The sequence below is a fragment of the Rhipicephalus sanguineus genome, chromosome 2, assembly GCF_013339695.2.
Source record: "Rhipicephalus sanguineus isolate Rsan-2018 chromosome 2, BIME_Rsan_1.4, whole genome shotgun sequence".
NCBI lineage: Eukaryota > Metazoa > Arthropoda > Arachnida > Ixodida > Ixodidae > Rhipicephalus > Rhipicephalus sanguineus.
This window is the reverse complement of record NC_051177.1, coordinates 63,681,001-63,701,453: the sequence shown is the minus strand read 5'-3', so window position 1 is coordinate 63,701,453 and position 20,453 is coordinate 63,681,001. Positions and strand designations below refer to the sequence as shown.

General features: G+C 48.0%; 2 protein-coding genes across 2 annotated transcripts in view; one reads left to right on the top strand and one right to left on the bottom strand.

The window, feature by feature from the left end:
- The window catches only part of LOC119383109 (pyrroline-5-carboxylate reductase 3), a 600,945-nt gene that overhangs the window by 216,447 nt on the left and 364,045 nt on the right, over window positions 1-20,453 (bottom strand). The gene's annotated exons all lie outside the window — the stretch shown is intronic.
- Window positions 9,225-15,352, top strand: LOC119381637 (uncharacterized). Its single transcript, XM_037649409.1, has 4 exons — window positions 9,225-9,297; window positions 11,119-11,215; window positions 12,005-13,060; window positions 14,806-15,352. The coding sequence occupies exons 1-4, from the start codon at window positions 9,225-9,227 to the stop codon at window positions 15,350-15,352; spliced, it is 1,773 nt and encodes a 590-aa protein (XP_037505337.1).

The following is a 20,453-nucleotide window of genomic DNA, read 5'->3' as shown; positions in this document are numbered from 1 at the left end:
ACCCACGATCCGAAGGCGAGCGTGCTAAACACTCCGCTATCCAGGCACACTAGCCGAGCCTAGCATAGCCTACTATAGCGAGGGGGTGGGAAAGGGAACTGAGCGTGGGGAGGAAGGATTTGAGGGTGGGGAAGTGGGAAGGGAGGAGGGGAGAACGAGTCCAGAGAAAGAGAGAAATAGGCAGAAAAATGGAAGGAAGAGAGAAAAGGACTGAAGGGGAGATATTTACAACTCGGAGAGATACAGAGAAAGAGGCACAGAAAGAAAGAGGAAGAGAAAATACAGAGAAATAAAGGAAATAAAGAAATATAAAGGTTGGAATAACAGCGCTATGCTGTTACACCAGGACAAATGTGAAAGCCTAGACACACTTGTGCGCACGTGTGTGCCTAGACTTTCTGTGTCGTCCTGGTGTAACAGTATAGCGCAGCAAAAGAACGAATTTTGCCATGTTTACTTTAGTAGGGCATGCTGCTATTCTATGACCAATTTAGGCGACGCAAAACTTGTTTGAATTTAACCTCGAGTATTACCTCGCAGTTCCTGTGACGCCGCAGTCCGTTCACCCTACCCGTGTAAACGACTACGTGGACGAGATCTTGGAAGACAAGCTTCCCGTCCAGCTGCACAGCCCGTTTCAAGTGCCGGCTTTCACACGCGACATAAGCCACGACTCGCACTACGGTTCGGTGCTCTTCCAGTCGACTAACGTCAGCAAGCACGACCGCATGAAGCGCTGGGTGGACTGCAACAGCTCGGTCGCAGAGTTCCCAGAGAGAGTCGTCCTCTCGTGCGACGTACGGTCAGTGTTCTCCCTGTTTCTTGCATTCGCTAATCGAGTCGCACTCCGTGAAAAATGACGTCACCTCGAGCACCGTCACTTACCTTATGGCATGGAAACTAACACGGCACATTTGTTGGCGTAACTGTTCCTCGATAGAGCTTTGAATGTTACGAGGCATGTGAATCCCGCGGAAGCCTGGAAGGTGAAGTTTCCCGAAAGTGGAAACTGACATCGACTTTATGGCGTACGAAGCTACAAAAAAGATGGCTGATCCCTCCATCATAAGAATCGGTATAACACGAAAGTGAAACGTGTCGTCGCAGAAGTAGTTGATTGTTTATAGTGCGTTGGTATATGAGAGCTTACCATTACATGTAAATGATAAAACGGCTAAGATTATGGTTCTGCATTCCCTTGACTGCGTGACGATGTGGCCGCGTGCCACACATACCTTTCTTCCGTAGATTTCCGGGAATTCTGGTGCATATGGACAGCCTGCTGACGTACGACAGCAACGACACTGTCCGGGTATCAGCACGCATCTTCTACCCGCTCAGCACTCTGCTCGTTCTTCAGTTTGCACCCTGGGTCAACCCGACGGCCAACCTGACTAAGCTGAGCGGCTTCGATAAGCTCGAGACGCGCTTCTGGGGGCTGGACAGGAGCGACCCGCACAAGCAGAAGCTCGCCTGGGGCTACGAGAAGGTCGCCAAGGACATCGTAGAGAAGGTTGTCGCTCAACAAGTGGCACCGGCACTGGGGAGGGCCGCCGCCGAGTACCGCTTCCCGTGTTGCCCGGACAAGCCGTAGATGGCATAGAGCGCGGGTTGGGGACTGATGCAGACGACGAAGCTACTATTATGTCCTTTGAGAAAATGGTATACTCTGATTCCGGCTTCACTAATAGTAGATACGGAGGAGCTCAACACTTTCCTTAACGCTCAGAAGGCTTTCTTCCGCATTCCTTAGTTTTATAACTTTTCTAGATTTGTATACGTGTGATGACAGTACGTCCTCTCGGTATTTTTTTTTTTTGCTTTGGATTCTCGTCCTCTGTTATTTGTAGTTTGCAATAAAATATTGTATTAACACCACAATAAACTTGGAACACACGCTCCTCCGATTCTACGGCCTCCGCGGGAGACCTTTAGCAGCGTCTGATGATGCCACTGCCCAGTGAACACGGTAACTTTGTGTTCTATTTCACTGTCTTTACGCCGTCACGTTCGTTCTCTTTTTATCACCTCCGTCTTGCAGTGCAGCCAATTGGAACTGCATTTTATTATGGTCCCAGTCTTTATTTCAGCCTCCCTCTCCATCTTTTCTTTTGTCCGCCACGACCACTGAGCGCCAATCAACTGACTGGGGACAGATTATGATTTCAGGGGGGGGGGTGTCCCCTCGCATTTACCTTGCCCCCCTTCTGGAATCACGCATACTTCTCCCGCTGTCTATCATCATCATCACTCAAGACGCCCCTCTTTCTCGCCTGTTTGATCCTTCATCTCTAAGCAGCGCAACAGCCTAAACCGTGATTACCTCAGGCAGATCCACAAATACGTTGGCAGAAGCTGCCTACGCTGTAACTCGTATCATTAACAGTTCGCACTCGTAGGCATGGCGTGGATAAAGACCTTTTCTCGTGGAGTGAGGATGGGGGGGGGGGGGGGGGTCTGTTTGTATGTCTCGTGCTTTCACCGTGATGTCCGCGCTGAATTTACAGAGCGTACGAAGGTCCCTTCGCTCGCTGCAGCGGCCGCGTTTGTGAAACGAGCGCGTTGTTCAAACAGAAATAAGTAACAACAATGGCAGTTGTTTGTTCGCACTCGTCCTGTGTTTATCTGTGCGTTCGTTTCATGTGTGTTTTACGTATGAGCAGCGCGCTTTAAGTGTCGCGCTGTGACACGTAATAGGTCGCGCTCGTCCTGTGTGTGTTCTTTTCGTGCGTTCTTTGCGCTTGAGCGCCGCGCTGACAAATTTCGAACTGCTTTCCGTTCTTCGCGTTACATTCCAACTTATTGCTATCAAATTCATTGCTTCGCCGTTGCGGCGAAACTGTGACTTTTTGGTCAAGAAATATTCCTCAAATAATGACATGATGGGACTCTCGGTGAAGCGTAACATGTGGCCTGATAATCACTTGGGTGGTGGAAAGGCCAAAGCAATAAAAAGAGGATACGAAACTCTCTCTCTAATACACTCGGCAGCGAAGAAAAACGTTGCTTGCGCCTCGAGTCACCTCAGGCAAATGCACAAGACACCGTATGACTTTATATTTCCGTACTTCCCGCGCCAGTCTCACTGCTTGCTGTCAGTATGCCGCTTCTTCTGCCATCTTGCCCAGTTTTCGAAACTAAAGTTAATAGACGGCCTCTTTCGTTCTTTTCGCACACGTCAACCGACTTTCAGTGCTTCCTCCATAGTGGGTATGAGCCTTCGTTCGCGAGCGCACCGTCATCATCAAGCAACAACGAATCTCTGCGTCCGGCTCCTCCACGGCGAAGATGCTCGCCTTGCTCGCAGCGGTACTCTGCCTCTTTCAACCGACTTGTGCGGGGCAAAACTTCCACGACCTCCTGTAAGCTCCTCGCTCCGGCAACAGCCGAGATTTGTCACACGGCATAGTATTCGCGAACGTCTGGTATCGTAAAATACGCCGGCGGTATAACCTTGGAGCCAGAGGCTTGGAGAATTTCTATCGCAATCAAATGGCGTGTTCAAGAGAAAGTGAAAGAATGGGACCGTGCTTTCCCTCCACGGTATTTCGAGGCAGGCATCGTCACTATTCGACAACAATGCGCGAGTTAGCGACTAGAGCCCCCGTACAACAGGGGCCGGATCGCGTTTGTACACACTTCCGCTTGGAAGAATTATGCCTGCGCTCCGAGATATCCTGCTGCAAAGTTTAATCGCGGTTTGCGTGATTACGCGTGCAAGACAGTAAACGCTGGCGCAAAAGCTCCTCCCCGATGGGCCGCGGCAGTTTCGTAGGTGTTTAATCTGCTAATACAATAGCATAGGCATGCATAGTATAGTATAGCAAGCGGTGTGTAAGGAAATGAGCGTGAGGAGGAGTGATGTGAAGGGGAAGCTGAAGGAAATTAGGAGAGAGGGTATCGCATGGCATATCCTTGTATGGCGTAGTTTTGCAAGGAATGGGAAAGGGAAGTGATGTGAGGAGGAGGTGAATAGGTAAGCCATAGCGTAGCCATGTACAGTATAGTATAGCAAGGGCTGGGAAAGAAAAGCGCGGATGAGGAGGCATGATGTGAGGCTTAGGAGGAGGGAAAGATGAGAGAAGGCAATATAGAAACAGGTAAAGAAAGAAATACGAAAGAAGATGAAAGAAATTAATCTGCACTCTGCGGATCGTAGCACTTTCTCGCCTGCTCCGCTGTTTACTCAGATTTTACAGGCGTGGAACGGGCTTTAATCTTTTTTTTCTTTATCTGTGTGTGAGGAGATTTATCTGAGGACGTTGAAGGAAACAACCGCGGTTCTGTACTGCGCGCAGCGTGCCTCTTGGTGATGACGCAACGGCTCCATCTGCGTCCACCGCCGCCACGAGGGCTGCGAGAAACGCCAGTTCGACGACACCGGCCACTGCTGATGACCAAGGCACGCCTGTCTCAAACTCAGGACAAAACATTTTGTTTATTTATTTAGCTGGAAGAACATGGGAAGGTAGTCTGCGTTAACGAGGCCTTGCTCTATCGGGAAAATAGGGGCAAGCGAAGGCGTGTGCGTGCCTACGTACTACTTTTCTTTCTTTCTTTCTTTCTTTCTGTCTTTCTTTCTTTCTTTCTTTCTTTCTTTCTTTCTTTCTTTCTTTCTTTCTTTCTTTCTTTCTTTCTTTCTTTCTTTCTTTCTTTCTTTCTTTCGTACACAGAGGCGCCTTTGACCAAGTGTGAAGCTCAGGAAATGCTAACAAGGTATACTTTATTTTGACATTAAAGGTCAATATTCGCCCGGCGCGCGTATAAGGACATCAACACTAGCGAGACGTCAGGCTACAATATCAGCTCTGGTGACTTCACGCATCAGTTGTGATTACGTCAGGTACGAAAAATCTAAAATGGCCACTTGTTAATCACCAACGGAGCCACGGAGCTTAGCGGTCTGGGAAATATCACGATATCTCGCGCCGGCACTTCACAAGAAGTTCATACCGTGTCGTGACGTCAGGGTACAGTAGGAACCGAAACTAGCCTTTAGAAACATGTAGTTAATTTTTCAGGGCGCACTCCCGCTTACCAGTACATTTTCTAGGCTCCTGAGGGCCTTGGTTTTCATTTTAAGCAAAAAAATAAGAAAAACGACACCCAGAAATTTTCGTGTCAGTCTCCCTGTAAGTGTTCGCACCGTGGCGTTTTTGATGACTCCAGTAAAGGCAGCTGTTGTCCTCAAATGTTATTTTAATCTGTAATTGTTATTACAGACGCAGACGACCGCAGGGGCTTGGGTTTTGCATGCGCCCGTGACGCCGACTGCTTGAGCGGGCGGGGACTGACCTGCCAAGAGTGGGTGTGCGCATGCGCGCCGAGCTCACCCGTTAAGGTGCAGGTACAAGGAATCGACACCTGTCTTCCAGGTGGGGACCGTTGGGAATATCTGTATGCATTCATAATGGCTGCACTTGCACGTGTCATTTCGCAACTAGGGATGGTCGATTAAAATTTTTAATCGATTAATCGTTAATCGTTAATCGGTTTAGCCTTTAATCGATTAATTGTTTTCGGTGGAATGTTTTAATCGATTAATCGATTAATCGATATTTCTTGTTGGCACTTTAAAACCGATATCTTTTTGTTTGAGAGGCATCGTTCGTGTTTGATATGGACCCAAATCTTTTTATCAGACGCGCTGACGATAGAAAATTCCCACTTTAGAAAGTGTCGACGACGGCCCCCCTCTGTCCAGTGTGTGAAAATTCCCACTTTCACACACTGAACACTAGGGGCCCGTCGTCGTTGGTTGATGCCGCGGATTCAAGCATCTGTGGTCATCATCCCTGGACTATTCGGCAGCAGGTCGTATTTTCTCGAAGCCTGCCTACTCGAGCTCATCGAAACCGGAGGAGGCGCGTTCGGGAACCACACTGGTTGGAAAGTCGCAGTTGAAACATGCAGTGTGGCGGAGGGTGAGGAAATCCCGAGAAAGGTAAAAGAGAGACGAGGAGGATGAGGAATTAAATAAGACGCTCGCCCTCGTAAGCACGGCATCTTTTCTCTGTTTGTCTGTTAGATATTGTGGAAGCCCTACATAATAATATAATTGCGAACTGACGCGATCTTTTCCTTGAGGTCACCCATGCAGAGATTACATAGAAACATACTGGCCTCACAGCAGACCATCTGTACAGGCAACTGCGGGAGTGACATGAGTTTATGCCTCCCGGCTAGAATAAACAGCAGCTGCGCCAGTATACTCTGCAGGTTTCATCCGATCGTTGCCTTAACGCGGCGCCACTAGCACCTTTTTCAATCGTACGTGCAGCCTGAACGGTGAGCGCTATCTCATGTTTCAGACATGACAACATAAATTTCGCGACTGTCCTTCTTTCTTGTCACAGCAGAAGACGGGGGCCTCTAGCTGAAAGCTGTATTTCTCCCTAAATATGCAACCATACAGTATTACTAATTTCTACAAGGTCACTTCTTCAATAGTAATGCACTGGATGCTAGACGTTCGGTAAAGCGACGTGTAAAGTTGCGGATTACATAAAGGGTCTATAAGACCCTTTTCACAATTTGCAAGTGCGCATTCCTGCGCTACATTTTCTCTCAACTAATGGCAGCAACTTTCGTGCTTCAAGTAGAGACGAGGTCGTAGTTGCAAGCGCTATCTATTATGCGTGTTCGTGTCAAGAGAACCGAATCTACATTTTCCGCGTCCCAGCGCACGCAAGCCGCGCTGGAACACTCTATTTGAAGAAGTGACTAGCTGTCATTAATTGCGCTAACTGCATCGAAGGAAAGCTAGCTGAACGATTAATGAAGATGGTATACACTCTACAAGACGGACAGTTGGGCTAGTTGGTATACAGCATATTAAAAGATGGTTACCAGCGTCCTTGTCCTCTTTACGCTAGCAAACGTGTGTTATTATGTATATAAGGATTACGTAATCATCTCCCCATCATCGTACTTCATCACTCTTTTTCCCCCGTCGCGTTTTCCCCGGTGCAGAGTTGCAGTCAGGGGCGTACTAGCTCAGGCCACCCTCTCTGCCTTATATTTTCTCTCTCTCTTTCATTGGTAAACAATATTTTATTTGCTAAAGAGTAAAACAAAAAGGCACTAAGAACCAGTCAGGAAATAAGCAGCGCATATTACAATGCCGCACTTACACAAGAAACGAGTAAAATGTGAGGGTTGAATAAAATACAAACAAAGTTGCGATTGACACTACAGGCGACGAAAACTACTCGTTTATCAAATGTAAGGAGAGATGCGTTTATGCGGCAACACGATGAAACAGCGCGACAAAAAACGAACACGAACAACATAAGCAACAAGACGATGCGCCGACACGTATGAGGCAGTAGCAGCAGAAGACTGTGAGCCGGAGAGAAGCGGGCAAATTCATTTCTGCCTCGATGGGGTGGAGCCGCCTCCTGCCCGGACTTGAAGCATTGGGGAGTGCTTGGAGTTGAACGCCGTACGCGACGGAGATCACGGCGAGTTCATATCTTTCTCTATGGGGTATGACCCCCGCCAGCTCCGAGCTCGTTCTGCTAGCGCAGAAAGATGCGCTGTAATGTTGTGAAAGAGAGGCGATGTGCACGGCATCTGCGTCTCAGGATAGCACGCCTCTCACTCATGCGCTCCGGCCAAGGGGCGAAGTTGGGGGCGGGAGGGGGGGGATGCCGTAATCGATTAATCGAATAGTCTTAATCGATTAATTCGATTAATCGAAAGACGGAAATAGGTGACGATTAATCGATTAATTGTCGACCTTTAATCAATTAATCGATTAATCGTTCGTCGATTTTACCATCCCTATTCGCAACCGAGCTACTGAAATACGCATCTTTTAATACGGGTTCACGCAACAGATCGAACTCCGCGAACAAGCGCGACGACTTCTTGTATTGAATTGCGCCGCCAGTCGCCTGTCTGCTTCGTTCTTGTGAGTGACGGGATTGGCTGACACTACCACGTGACGCTCGTCCGCGGACTTTGTGTCCCTCGCGCGAATCGTGTTGAAAATTGTTCAGCCTATCACCGTCAACTAAGTTGGTTTCGTGGTAGGGGCGCTATGTTATTTGTCGGCGGAAAATTGCGTGGCCACCTCCAAATCGAGAAAAGGAACGCGTACAAATTACTAGGAAAATACATTGTTTTTAATGGTATCGTAAGGTCGGTTTCTTCCTATGCACTACCGTTCAGTATGCGACAGAGTTGCGGTAAAACGTATCTACGGGCTGCAATGTTCAGACCCCCGATTTACGTTGTTCTAGATAAAACAATATTACGAACACATTAGGACTTCGACTCTCCAGTCAATCTCACAAGTATCCGACCACATTAACGAAAGTCGCGCAAGTGTCACTTTGTTCAGAAAACAAAAAAAAAAGCCAGTAGAAAAAAAATTTTCTTGAAGAACCAACATCGTTCGACGCGTGATCGATTTTTATAGGCTCGTGTTTTCTTTGGGTTAACTAATTTTGCAGGTTGTAGGTACTAATGAACAGATATAACTCCCGCCGGCAAGCCTCATGTTCTAGTTATTACCTCTAAGACAGGTCTAAAGCTCCTCACGTGTTCATACCTTCGGTTGATTGAAAGGCTAGTAACTATCGGTGCGCAAGGCGTTTACGGAAATACAAACTGCGCGCCAATAGACCTTGCCCACTAGTTATTGGTGCGAAGTGTAGAAGACACATAACGCAGCCTATAGAGGACTGCTCGGGTAGGCAGTATCACGGCTGTATCCCGAGTATTACGATAAGAGGTTTCACCGACGACAGAGAAGAACCTTCGGGGGAGTCCGGCAGTTCATCACACGTCGATTCACCTCAAATTTTACTTTGCGCTCGTGCTGCGTATCGGTTAGCTTTCTTTCGTGTCGCGGTTATCCAGACAATCCAGACTATTCCGATATTTCGCTGCCTTTTGAGGAGAACTCATTGAAGAGGGAGTGTATAGGGAGCCAGCGTTTCCGACAAGCGGCATTGTCTTCGTCAAGGCATCAAGGTTGCTACCTTGGCGAAAGCAAGCGTACTTGTCGAAACGTCGGCTTTAGCAGCATTTTCCTGTCCAACGATTTCTCATCAATTCAAGCCTCCGTATTCCCCTGAAAGTCTCTCTTGTTGGGATCCCCAGCCTTATGATCATATTTACCGCTTTCTTTCTTTTTTCTGCACTCTGCGAGCACAGCCAAGGCCTTGTACGAGTCGTGCCGTTACCACGAGGAGTGCAGCCACCGGAGCGCCAACATGCGATGCGTCGATTTCCTCTGCTACTGTCCACTGCCTTTCGAGCTGCGTGGAAACGGTGACTGTCTGGCCCGTGAGTGTGCCACGCCTTCACTTAGTCCCTTTTACCCACATATCGAATAGAATAGAATAGAATAGAATAGAATAGAATAGAATAGAATAGAATAGACGTTTATTTCGTGAACAATGTCATCCGTATTTGTGCGGGACAAATCTTTGATAATTGAGTAGATCGAGTTCCTGGTAGGACTTGGTGTTCCCGAGGGTGACATTTTTTTTTAATTCGTACCCTGATTTGACTACCACGTTTAAGCAAAAACGTAGCACGAAATAGTGTCACCTTTCAAACGCATTTAGTTTCGCTGTGGCAGTTTCCATGGCTTCGGCGAGCTGTGATTGTCTTGAGAGCTTTGGATTATCACAGCTGTTCTAGATGCAACATATGAAGTCAGTTTTTTTTCCTTTTTGTCGGAAATTATATGCAGTCGAAGACGGTGGTGTCTGTGGTGTGCATGGGCGCTGATCGTAGCACCAATGGCAGATGCGAGCTCCCATCGGTTTAATGTAGCTCGTAAGGCGAACCGACCGACCCTGAACGTCATGCCACGAAAGGCACGAGTGGGACGACCTTGATAACACCAACACATTGTGGTGGCTCAGTTATAAGATGCAAGAGAATCGACAACTGGGCTAGTTGCTTGAAACGCATGTTTGAACGGACCTAAGCGCACACGTACGTAGACGACAACAGGACAAGCGCTTACTCGCAACTAAAATATTTATTGAACAAGGTAGCATACTGAACAAGGAAGTTTTCCTTGATAGTATTTCTTGATAGTTTGTCGCCATAGTTAACCCTCTATCTTCATGTCCTGCCTGCCAGAACTTTTGCCTTGACACGCATGCGTCGGTCGGTTGATTGTTGTATTTATAAATGCTTCCTTGTTCAATAAATCTTTTAGTCGCTAGTAAGCGCTTGTCCTGTTGTCCTTCTATTTTCGTCTTCGTACGTGCGCGCTTTGGTCAGTTAAATCACTTATAACATGTTGGCCTTGACCCTTAGCTTCTTTTTCTAAGCTGTCTTTCATACTTGGCATGGTAGATTATTTCCTACATAGCTGCGGTCCTTGAAAACAATTACGCAAGTTGGCAAAAAACGCGATTTGACGCATCATGTGTCTATTCCCATAGTATTTCACTTAGACGAATCACAAATGATACAGCAATATTATTAGGCACTGACACGCAATCTGGCAAAAAATCAATTTTTAGATTTTTTTTTTTACTGAATGTTCGCACGCTGCCGGCGATACATCAAGGTAACTGGTAGCGCAGGCTTTCTCATTAACGGATGTGCACGCCATAGCACCATTACAGTACGTACCTCCCAATCCGGCATTCAACGACCCGCGTGAGACATTTTTATCATACTTGTAAGTTGATGTAACATTTCTACGGTCCTTAAACGTATCTTCTTTGTATATAGCACTGTCACTTCTTGATCTCATACTTTTCAGTGCTACAGCAGTGCTTGCTTTGAGTTGGCTTTTTTAAGAACTCCCAGAAGTTTTGAAAAAAATCAAAGTGTACATTCTTAAAAAGCACATGTTCCTTGTAATTTATAGCTTATGGTTACCTACTCCTATTATTTTGTCACGGCGTTCCGTACACACGCACCTTATACGCTGAATATGTATCTGAATCCAAACTTGATGATCTGAGACACTGAAGGGCTTTCCTTTCTTTAAACATTTCTTTCTTTTCAAGTATGCGGTGTGGTTTTCTAGACAACGTCGCTCGTGTATTGTGCCCATAGCGACAATTTTAATTAGTGTAGTTCACGTACTACCCCGTACCGAGCCTTCCATCACTCCGCCTTTATACATCGCTGCAGCGAAACCGAACTTGGGCAAACTGATTGCTGCGGTGACGCCGACCACGCTTTTATTCATCGTCGTGGCTGGCATCGGAGGCGCATTTATATTTCGAAGGTAAGGAGCGACTCAGTAAGTGCTCGTTATGCAGCTTTCTATTAGTTATAGCTTATAGGTCAGAACATTGCAAAAAATGATAACAGAGTTTTAGAAGTCTCTCGTCCACCTGCTCATGTATTAGTAATGCTACTGATGGTGCACTTAAACGGTATGAAAAGTTAGTTACACTATCTGGCAAACCCGAAACGTATTTTTTTATAATTGCTTCATTACCACAGCTTTTTCGAATGACAGCCGTGATCGAGAGTTCAGGTAGCTGGCTGTCTGAACTCAATACGCATCATTTATCGCAGGAATTGCATTGCACGTGCTCTTTTACGCTTGAAATTCGATTCCAACTCCCTTTCAAAGTAACACGTTTCGTATGAAGCTTCTGAAGAACTTGCATTTTTCATCCGCAACACTAAGATGTCATTATATGAAGGTGCGCACTCTTTAATTAACAAAAAATACACACTCTGGCTTTCTTTATACATAACGAAGTTCCCTGTATCACATTACGCAAGTGTCCTCGCTCTACTTAAATACAGTTTGATGATTTCGACACTATGGTGTTGAAAGCGTCAAGCTATATCCATAGATAAATGGAGTTCTCGATATTTTCAATTTACTACGACACTTGCGCACTTTTACTTATGACAGTTGAGTAACTTTGTGTCTAAATGTTTAAATGAAGAACTCAAGATTCACGGGCATGATAAGGATACTTACCTCGAAAGAAAAATAAAACACGGCGTTGTTAAGTCTATTAGCAAAACGAACAATTTCTGATACCCTTTTGTCCAGGCTCTTTCCCGGCGACGACAAGAAAACCCCCACTGCCATCGCTTCTCGGCGACCAGACCAGAAGTACATGACCTCTTCGTATACAGCGCGCAGCAAAGTGCCGACCACTTCCATTTCGGTGCGTAGCGGACCTCTGAAATCGTTGCGGCCGAAGAAGCCGAACTCGACCGCTTCCAACAACAGGACCAATGCCCCGTCACCAACGTTCCCCTCGACGCGCCTGCTTCGCGTGCCACCGGACCAGTTGCGCCCGGACGCCTTCTCTCCGGGACCCACGAGCACGACGACGGCGATGAGGATGTCGAGCTTCACGCCTCCGGTGCCTTTCGCAAAGTCGTCCCAGATGCTGGACAAGTCGTCCGCACGTTCCACGGCGCAGCCGCAGCCGTCAAGACTGTCGACAACGCAGCTGATGAACAAGATTCTCTCGTCAAGCGCTGATAGTTCCGACGAGGACAACATCGTCGTGCGTGTTTTCGAAGACTACACGTCCGCCTCGCAGTCGAAGTCGTCGAGGTCGCCGCAGAGGACGTCCCTGCCATTTACAGCGGCCGTTATGCAGCCGCGCGAGGTCCTTCCGTTCCGAAATAGTGACGGTTCTTCACTGCCCATCGAATGGGGAACGTCGTCCGACCGGGATCGTCAAGGGAGTTTAGCAGTGACTACTGGAGGCAAGCAAGGTGTCTCAAAGAAGGGCTTAGAAGATGATGACCCATCGGGAAAGCTGCTGTTCTCCTCCTTCCGCCAGAGCAAGAACGTCACATTCCTGGACGACGTCTCGCCAGTGTCCGGGGCCGGTCGCTTACAAATGGACGAAGGGGAGACGCCCGGACAGTTGACGGCCAAGCGTAGCATGACCTTTCCAGAACAAGACCGTAGTATGAAGACCGGCTCGCTAAAAGCGGAGACGCGTTGGTTGTGTCAGAACGGGTTGGTTCCCGACACCGCAGCGGACGGGACTTCCAGCGGACACCAGCGGCCTCGGAAGTCGGAGCCTGCTTACCCTGAAGAGGCTCACACCACCGCGGGTGTCAAAAGCGACGAGGGCGATAACAGGTATACTTTATTCTAGACAGTAAATCAGTAGAAATTACACTGCCACGCACGAAGAAACTTAGCGACGCTTGTTGAACAGCATTCCACTTTTCCACATTTCCGCACACATAACCGCCGTGAGCTTAATCGACTGAGCTTTCAGGGAGAAAAGAGCTTGGAACGCTCATAAAAATTATTAGCACAGCGACATTAGCGAGGAAATTTTCCCATCGCAGAAAAACCTGAAGTGACGTAAAGGAATTTATGTTATTTCGGTAGCTCATGCGGAACTTGCCCGAATAAGCCAGCAGGCACCAATGGACCCTTGCACCTGTCTTGTGGTAGTGTCGGTGAAGAAGGCTGCAGTCACACTCGTAGAGACGAAACTCGTTAGTGGGCGAACCTGTACCCCGAAAAACAAGGTAATTCAAAGCACAAGCAATGCGAGCTGTACACTGACAGCATCGATCACAGTCGTCGGCCGTCGGTAATCTGATAATCGGCGGAACGCGTCGTCTTTTACATGAGTGAACGAACATCCCGGCGTTATCGTTGGTGCTCACGTTAGCTCCAGAACACGGTGTAAGATATATACTCTTTAGGTGAGGACACTCGCGAGACGCGATCGACCAGATAAAGTAACAACGCCGAGAGCCCGTCGGACCGCTGACGGCAGCGGATACCTACCGGCGGGATGATGCAACTTCAACACAAAAACGCGTTCCCGTAGCAACTGGCGCTTCGCGGGAAATCTGAATTTCCTAGTCAGCGAACGCGGCTACGGCACGCCAGCAACTCAAGTTAGAAACGCATACCGCGTTTTTCACGAGCGAAAAACAAGACATGCAGCGGACGCCGGCGTTGCCGCCGACTGCGTCGGTTGCTATAGCAACGGTGCAGAAAGCGTTTTCTCTCTTTAGGTTGCGTCTTCCCGCCGCTAGATACCCGCTGCGGTCACCGGACCAACAGACGCGCGCCGTTGTTACTTTATCTGGTCGAACGCGCTCTGCATGCAAGCCGTGAAGTGTCCACACCTAAACAGTATATATCTTACACCGTGCTCCAGAACAAGCTCGGCCACTCGCGTCTCGCGCGCCATCTCATCAGAGTAGTCCAAACAATCGAGAATTTTCCCAAGCATTGCGGCTCGGCCTGCGCCGAGCGGGAGCTATTCCGGTCACCGTCATCAGTTCGAAAGATGACTCCACATTGCTCGAAAATGGAACTGAGGATCCGGTCTACCAGTGAACTTACCTGGCAATTTCACCTTTCGAGATATTAGTCCACATAGCAATGTGCATCATCGGGCTAGTTGGTAGTCTATGATTTCATCTTAGCGCGAGAATTTCTTTAAGAGGGGATATGTGTGTGGGATTCATATCGTCCTTGTTAAAGATATTTTTGCGCTAAGAAGAAATTGTTCACCTTAGCCCACTCACATAAAACACAAGAAAGAATTGACGACACGGGCGGTGCATCCAGTCTTCCGTGTGGCTCCGTGTGTGTGTGCTCTGTTTGAAGATGAAGCTATTCCAGCCGAAGTTGCTACACTGCTCAATAAATTATTAGTTCACGAGTTCTCCGCCCCGAGGGCTGTGCGGTGGTTAATTCGAGGTATACCGCATGGTGTTATTTTGTGATGTATTGGAATGCGTTAGTTCGTATCTTTACGAGCGCGCACTGCTCTAATCTGCTAGGGCAAGAACACTGCTGGGAGAATAAGGGAATGTCTCACAAATTTTCCGGCACGCCGATTCGCGTTGCAGAGTAGAGCATCGTCGTGGCCAGTTATTGTCGCGCGGTGAGCGCAACCGCCTCGGCCTGGGCACTCCCTTCGTGGGGCCCGAGGAAGGCTCCCTGGCGGAGTCTGCCTCCATCCCGCTCTCCTTTCTGTCGTCCTGTTCGCCCAGCTTCGAAGTGCTGCCCAAACCGGACATCGGCGTCGGCCTGTTCTCTGAAGCACTGCTTCAGAGTGCGGAAGAAAACGAAGTTTCTGCGGACGCCATCTCCCAGGAAAAGCAGGATGCCAGTCTCGTGGCAGATTTCATGGCGGCCATCATGCACGGAGAGTCTTCGAGCGACGGCGCCGCAGCGACGGCGCCCAGCGGGGCCACGGTACCACGTGACATAAATGACGTCGATGAAGTCCCAGCCGGTGCGGCCAAGAAGGAGGTGGAGGGGACGCGTGTTGCCGCTGCGCTGCGCGTTCCGTCCTCCGAACAAAAAGTGGTCCAGCCACCGAGACTTTCATCACCTTCCGTTGGAGAGCATGTGGCGTCGGCTGCCGTAAAACAAGCACCCAGAGGTTCGTAAACGAAAGTGGAGCGCGGGAGATTTTCCAGAATAGAAGGTCATGTGGCTGCCTGTTAGATGGTAATCTATATTACATGTAGGCAGTGCAAAGCGTATGTGGGCACGAAAAGTTGCACGCCGTTTTATTGCCTGAATGGTTAAACATGTCCATGTTACTTGCGCGTTTATTTATACGCACAGATATCGACGTCTTGGCCCTCTCATGTTGATTGACTGATTATTGGAAACCAATTTTCAAGGCCGTACGCTGTGCCGTTATGCAGACGAGACAGAATTGACGCGAGTGCCGCGCTTTGAACATCGCTGAATGATGCTTTCTCTTTCGATATCATCCCCAATTAAGAGGAAGCTGCGCTCAATCTTGGAGGCTTGTTCGGGCACACACTCCATTGTTAAAAACTTGGAGGACACTTGATCTTCGCCTTCAAGGGTAGAGCGCGATAGCGTAATCGGGCCTCGTTCGCATCGCCCTCTCAATCGCCAGCCTGGCTTCGCTTCTCGCTGGACACCTAAACCATACCCCAAGGAAAAGAACGTTCGTGCGCGTAAAATTTTGGCCTTTAATGCTAATCTAGAATGCCTACTGCAAATACAGTTGCGAAGGGCCCACTATGTCATAATTCTTTTGCGAATAGGCGAAATACCCACTACGCGTCCGTAAGGCAACACCACCTGGGCAGCTTACACTTGTTGATGATGCTACCGTTAATCATGATTAATTATGCCTATGCGTCTTATAATTGGTGGGCCATTAAACCAACGACTCTTTGCGCAGTTCACATCTTTTGGCGCCTGGCACGATTCTGCGCTTCTGCCGTGCACTATTACAGGCATTAAGGATATTCGCAATGCCCACGAACTATAGGTGGCGTGCCGTGCTTTTCAAGATGGCGCCCGGAGGAGGGTCAACCCGTTCGTTAGCATAGGAACAGATAGTACGTGCGGACGCACGGCCCGTGCCACTTTCACCGGATGAAGTCATGAGCTGCGCTGAATTCGATATGAGGCTAAAATACTTTCCCAAACCCTGGAAAGTGCAAAGTTCTCGCCACCTAATTATTTGCTACGGTGTGAAAGGTTATATTTCAGCTCCGTTACCGTGCATAACGATGCTTAGCGAAATCCTGTTCATGCTACATAAAACTGCATGAACTAAAATTGACGTATGAGCTGAACGGCACTCCGAGGTAGTACGTACCGAGCCTGGCTGACAGATTTGCCGAAGTACTAGGCCGCCAGCGAGTACCGTCATCGCTGCTGCACGGGACCGCACGTTTAACGTGGTGATGATTTGCGAACATAATACGCCGTCGTCATTACTTGCGCAGTCGGGAACGCGGAGTTACGTCTTCAACGGAACACGAGCATTTAACATCCCATTCAGTAGCGCTTGTGTCACAGCCATGCTGAGACTCTAGCCGTGTGCAATTCACTTCACTCGCATGTTGCAGGCTCGATCAGCACGATCGAAACATGAATGTCGAAAAGAATGCACACGTATCCTTTTCGCAACGTCGAAGAAGTTAGCCGAGAGGCGTGGATTGTGGCCGTGACTGCACGTTCTATCGCTCAAATCATTTCACTTCGCTGGTCGAGCTCGAGCGTGTTGGCGATGCGGCGCTCCATAATATCCACAATAATTGTGATACATGCAATGTACAAGAGGAACTATGCTTTTATTCTGATCTTGCTAAAGGATATTATACATTAAATACAATCAAAGTGACTTACGAGCTTGAAAGAATGTTAACGCACGAGGGGACGTGAAGTGCAACTCGCTCCTCGTGAGTTAGCAGCTGATCGTTCATCGTCGCTGTCACTCTCGGTGCTTTCACAGTCTTCTACGTCCAGTGAAAAATCCTCGTCGTCAAGATGGTTTCTTTCAACATCACTGCTGAAAGCAATCTGAAGAATTTCCTCCGCCGAACGACTTCGACCACTCCGCGTCACCACACAATTAGAGATACGTCTGGGCGCGAAGAACATTTTGCTCTCAGATCGGTCAACAAATCGCTTGCAGTGTGCTGCCACCTATCAACAAACGTGTAAAAACAAGCGGCGCAGCGCTGGCTATGAAACCAACACACTGGCGAAGGACGGTGTGCAAAGCGTTCGCTCCACGAAAGGCGTGGAGCAGACGCGTCCTCGAATGATTGAAACGTCGCTCGCACGATTAGTAACAGCGCATTGCTGACAAAGGACAGAGGCCCTATTTTAATGTATCGACAACTTGAGATCGCTCAGTTTTACAAGAGCACATCCCGAGCCGGCGCGACCTCCCGCGTACAGTGTTATGGGATTCATGCACTACAAGAAACACTGACCAATGGTATATACAAGTAAAACAGGGTGAGCTTCAACTGAATATGTCAGACGATAACATATAACTAACCTACGTGGCTACAGAAAGCCTCGCGAAGCTGACAGTATGCGTACTCTCTGAGCTAGCATTGAAAGCGCGAGTTGCCACGTATTTTCACGAAAAGTTCGCGTCTCGCAAGAACGAATCAGATTTCTCGTGTCACGGAGGGCCCGGTTTGTTCACTGATGCAGGTAACATGCAAAGTCGTAGTGTTCCTTCCTTGCCAACGCGTTAACACTGAGGTTAGCACAGCCGAACAAGGGAGCGACTGCGTAGTGCTGCCATTTTATCGTCTACTAACCCTCCTCGAGAGGACGCTCCTGAATTCCGCTTGGCGGCGCGACAGTCTATGGGCATTGCGAATACTCCTCGCCTTGCATGACATTCGTATAGGTGTTTTTTTTTTTGAACAGTACCAAGCATGGGCGTAGGTTTGTGGTAGTACACCTGCTTGCCTCGCAGAAGTCCTGGGTTCGATTCGCACGCGAACCGGAAACTTTGATCAATTCTTTATTTCCACCTATCTCGAATTTTCGCTCACGGACTACGCTAATGTTTCGCTCACAATCAACGATGCCGACACCGGAACTTCTGTCAAACGAGCTCTTTTGCCCTATCGTGTTAAAATTTATATTGGGCGCAACAGTACGTGACTAGCTCCAAATAATATGCTCACTGGTCTCCTCTCTTCTTGTCGACCTCGAAGATGATGGGCCGATGGCAGGGGCGGACACAGAGGCGCCGGCAGCCGCAAGCGGTGTCACTCATGCTGAAGCGCCTGTAACCGGGCCTCCGGCAGGGACCCTCGATAACGGCGACAAGACGGAACAATCGGACGAGTGTACGTCATCATCCACTGATATCGAACACCTGGCCGAGATTCTCAACAGGTTAAAGGTGAGCCCGCTGCCTCTTCCAAAAATGAAGATCTGCGCGCTTTTTCCTAAAGTCTATCGAAATCAAGAAAATACTGCAGCATGAAGCATTTTTCTAACATTTGACTTATTTTTTTTACTGCCCGGTACTGGGTGTTCTGACTTAGGAATTTAGATTTGCCCTTGTAGCTTGCGTTGCTACAAGTAAACTTCTCAAAGGAACTCTTGAGTGTTTTAATACTTTGTTTATGGTGTGGAGGTGTTACAATTTCCACCGTCACGCGCGCCAACTGGCTGACGCGGGCCAAGAAACCACCGCCAACTTATCGGCCTACCACTGCAACGGAGCCGGCGAGTCGCGGCCGCAGCTGATTTCGTTCGCTCAAACCACGGCTGAGAGCAGCACGTTCGCTGCGCGTGAATACGCTAGTCACGTGGTTCTTTTTGCATTTCGCTGGCTTCTTTGCAGCTTGGAAAAAATGGTATACGTGAGACTTTCTTTATCGCAAATATTGCAATGGGGGTTTGTGAAGACGCTCTCGAACTTTGCAAGTCGCATTTCTTGCCTAAAGTCAATATTTAGCAACTTAGTTTAACAACCGTAATTAACAAATTAATTAATTACAAAACAAACAAATGTCCATAGTGCGCAAGGTGGCTGTGAGCAATTTGCAACAGATTTCACTTTCCTACCTCTAATATTGTATTTTTTAACCCTCGGCTGAAGATAGCTGGGACACCAGGTATACACGTATCGAATTGAAACATCATATGCACGAATAAGCCTTAACGTTGCCTTTTCTTTCTTTATTTTTCTTTGTGGATGCTCCACGGAGCTGCGGATAGTTCGATGTTTTCTCTAGGGTACAGCATGCCCATTTATATCACGCGGCGTTGTTTTATTTCATCGCACCTTAATATTCTCTACAGTTATTTTGTTGTTTAAGTATACGCTCAGTGATAGCTAACCGCCAGCCGTAGCTGTATCCTTTGTCAAGATTTCTTTTTCAGGCATCACGCATGATCACAGTGTCAATAATACCGTCGTTCAATTCAGGGAGAATTTGCGTACTTGCGCCGGGCCAATTACATTGGCTCGTTTCTGAGACGTAAAGCGCTTTGGACGCTTTAGGACGGTGTTAACTACTGTACAGGCTCCGCTTTGTGTTGCTCACTTTATGATGAAATCTATGTAGCTAGAAATTTTGAGCGCGATATATCTTCTCCTCCCGGTAAAAACCCAGAAAACGTTCTTGTGCATGCGTCTGGCCTTGAATCTGAAGCTCCTTGCACGTGCCTCGTCATAGCAACAGACAACGCGTAGTCGGTATGTTCTTCTTTCCCGCGTGTCCATCTGTGTCGGTCGATTGATTTTTCTTAATCGATCAACAATTCATCATTCGCCACCTTAGTCATTAATCGGTGAATCCTTATCGACGAGAGTTCTTTCGTCGATTAATCGATAAATAGACGTTTAAGACGGCCGCATTTAAAAAATACTATTTAATTTCTGGGGTTTAACGCTCCAAAACCCCGATATGATTATGGAACAGGCTGTAGGTAAGGGCTTTGGAATTTTCAACCTTCTGGTAATCTTTGACGTGCGCCTAAATTTAAGTACATGGACCTCTACCGTGTTCGCCTACATCGAAAATGTGACCGCCACGGCAGGGATCGAACAGGCGCCGTTCGGGTCAGCAGTCGAGCACCGCAACTACGGTACCACCGCGGGGGATGATATTTCAAAAAGGCTTAAACAGTTTATGCTCGCATACAGTTTGTACAGTTTCACATCACAACCAAACAAACCGGGTCAGGCCCTTATTTTTTTGTATGGAAGCTGAAACAAAGATGAAAAACAACA

What these genes read in the sequence shown, in the direction of transcription:
- LOC119381637 (XM_037649409.1), top strand. Translation starts at nt 9,225, where the DNA reads ATGCGATGCGTCGATTTCCTCTGCTACTGTCCACTGCCTTTCGAGCTG. An exon ending in AAACGGTGACTGTCTGGCCC is followed by an intron (nt 9,298 to 11,118) that starts GTGAGTGTGCCA and finishes ACATCGCTGCAG; the next exon opens with CGAAACCGAACTTGGGCAAA. An exon ending in AGCGACGAGGGCGATAACAG is followed by an intron (nt 13,061 to 14,805) that starts GTATACTTTATT and finishes TTCGCGTTGCAG; the next exon opens with AGTAGAGCATCGTCGTGGCC.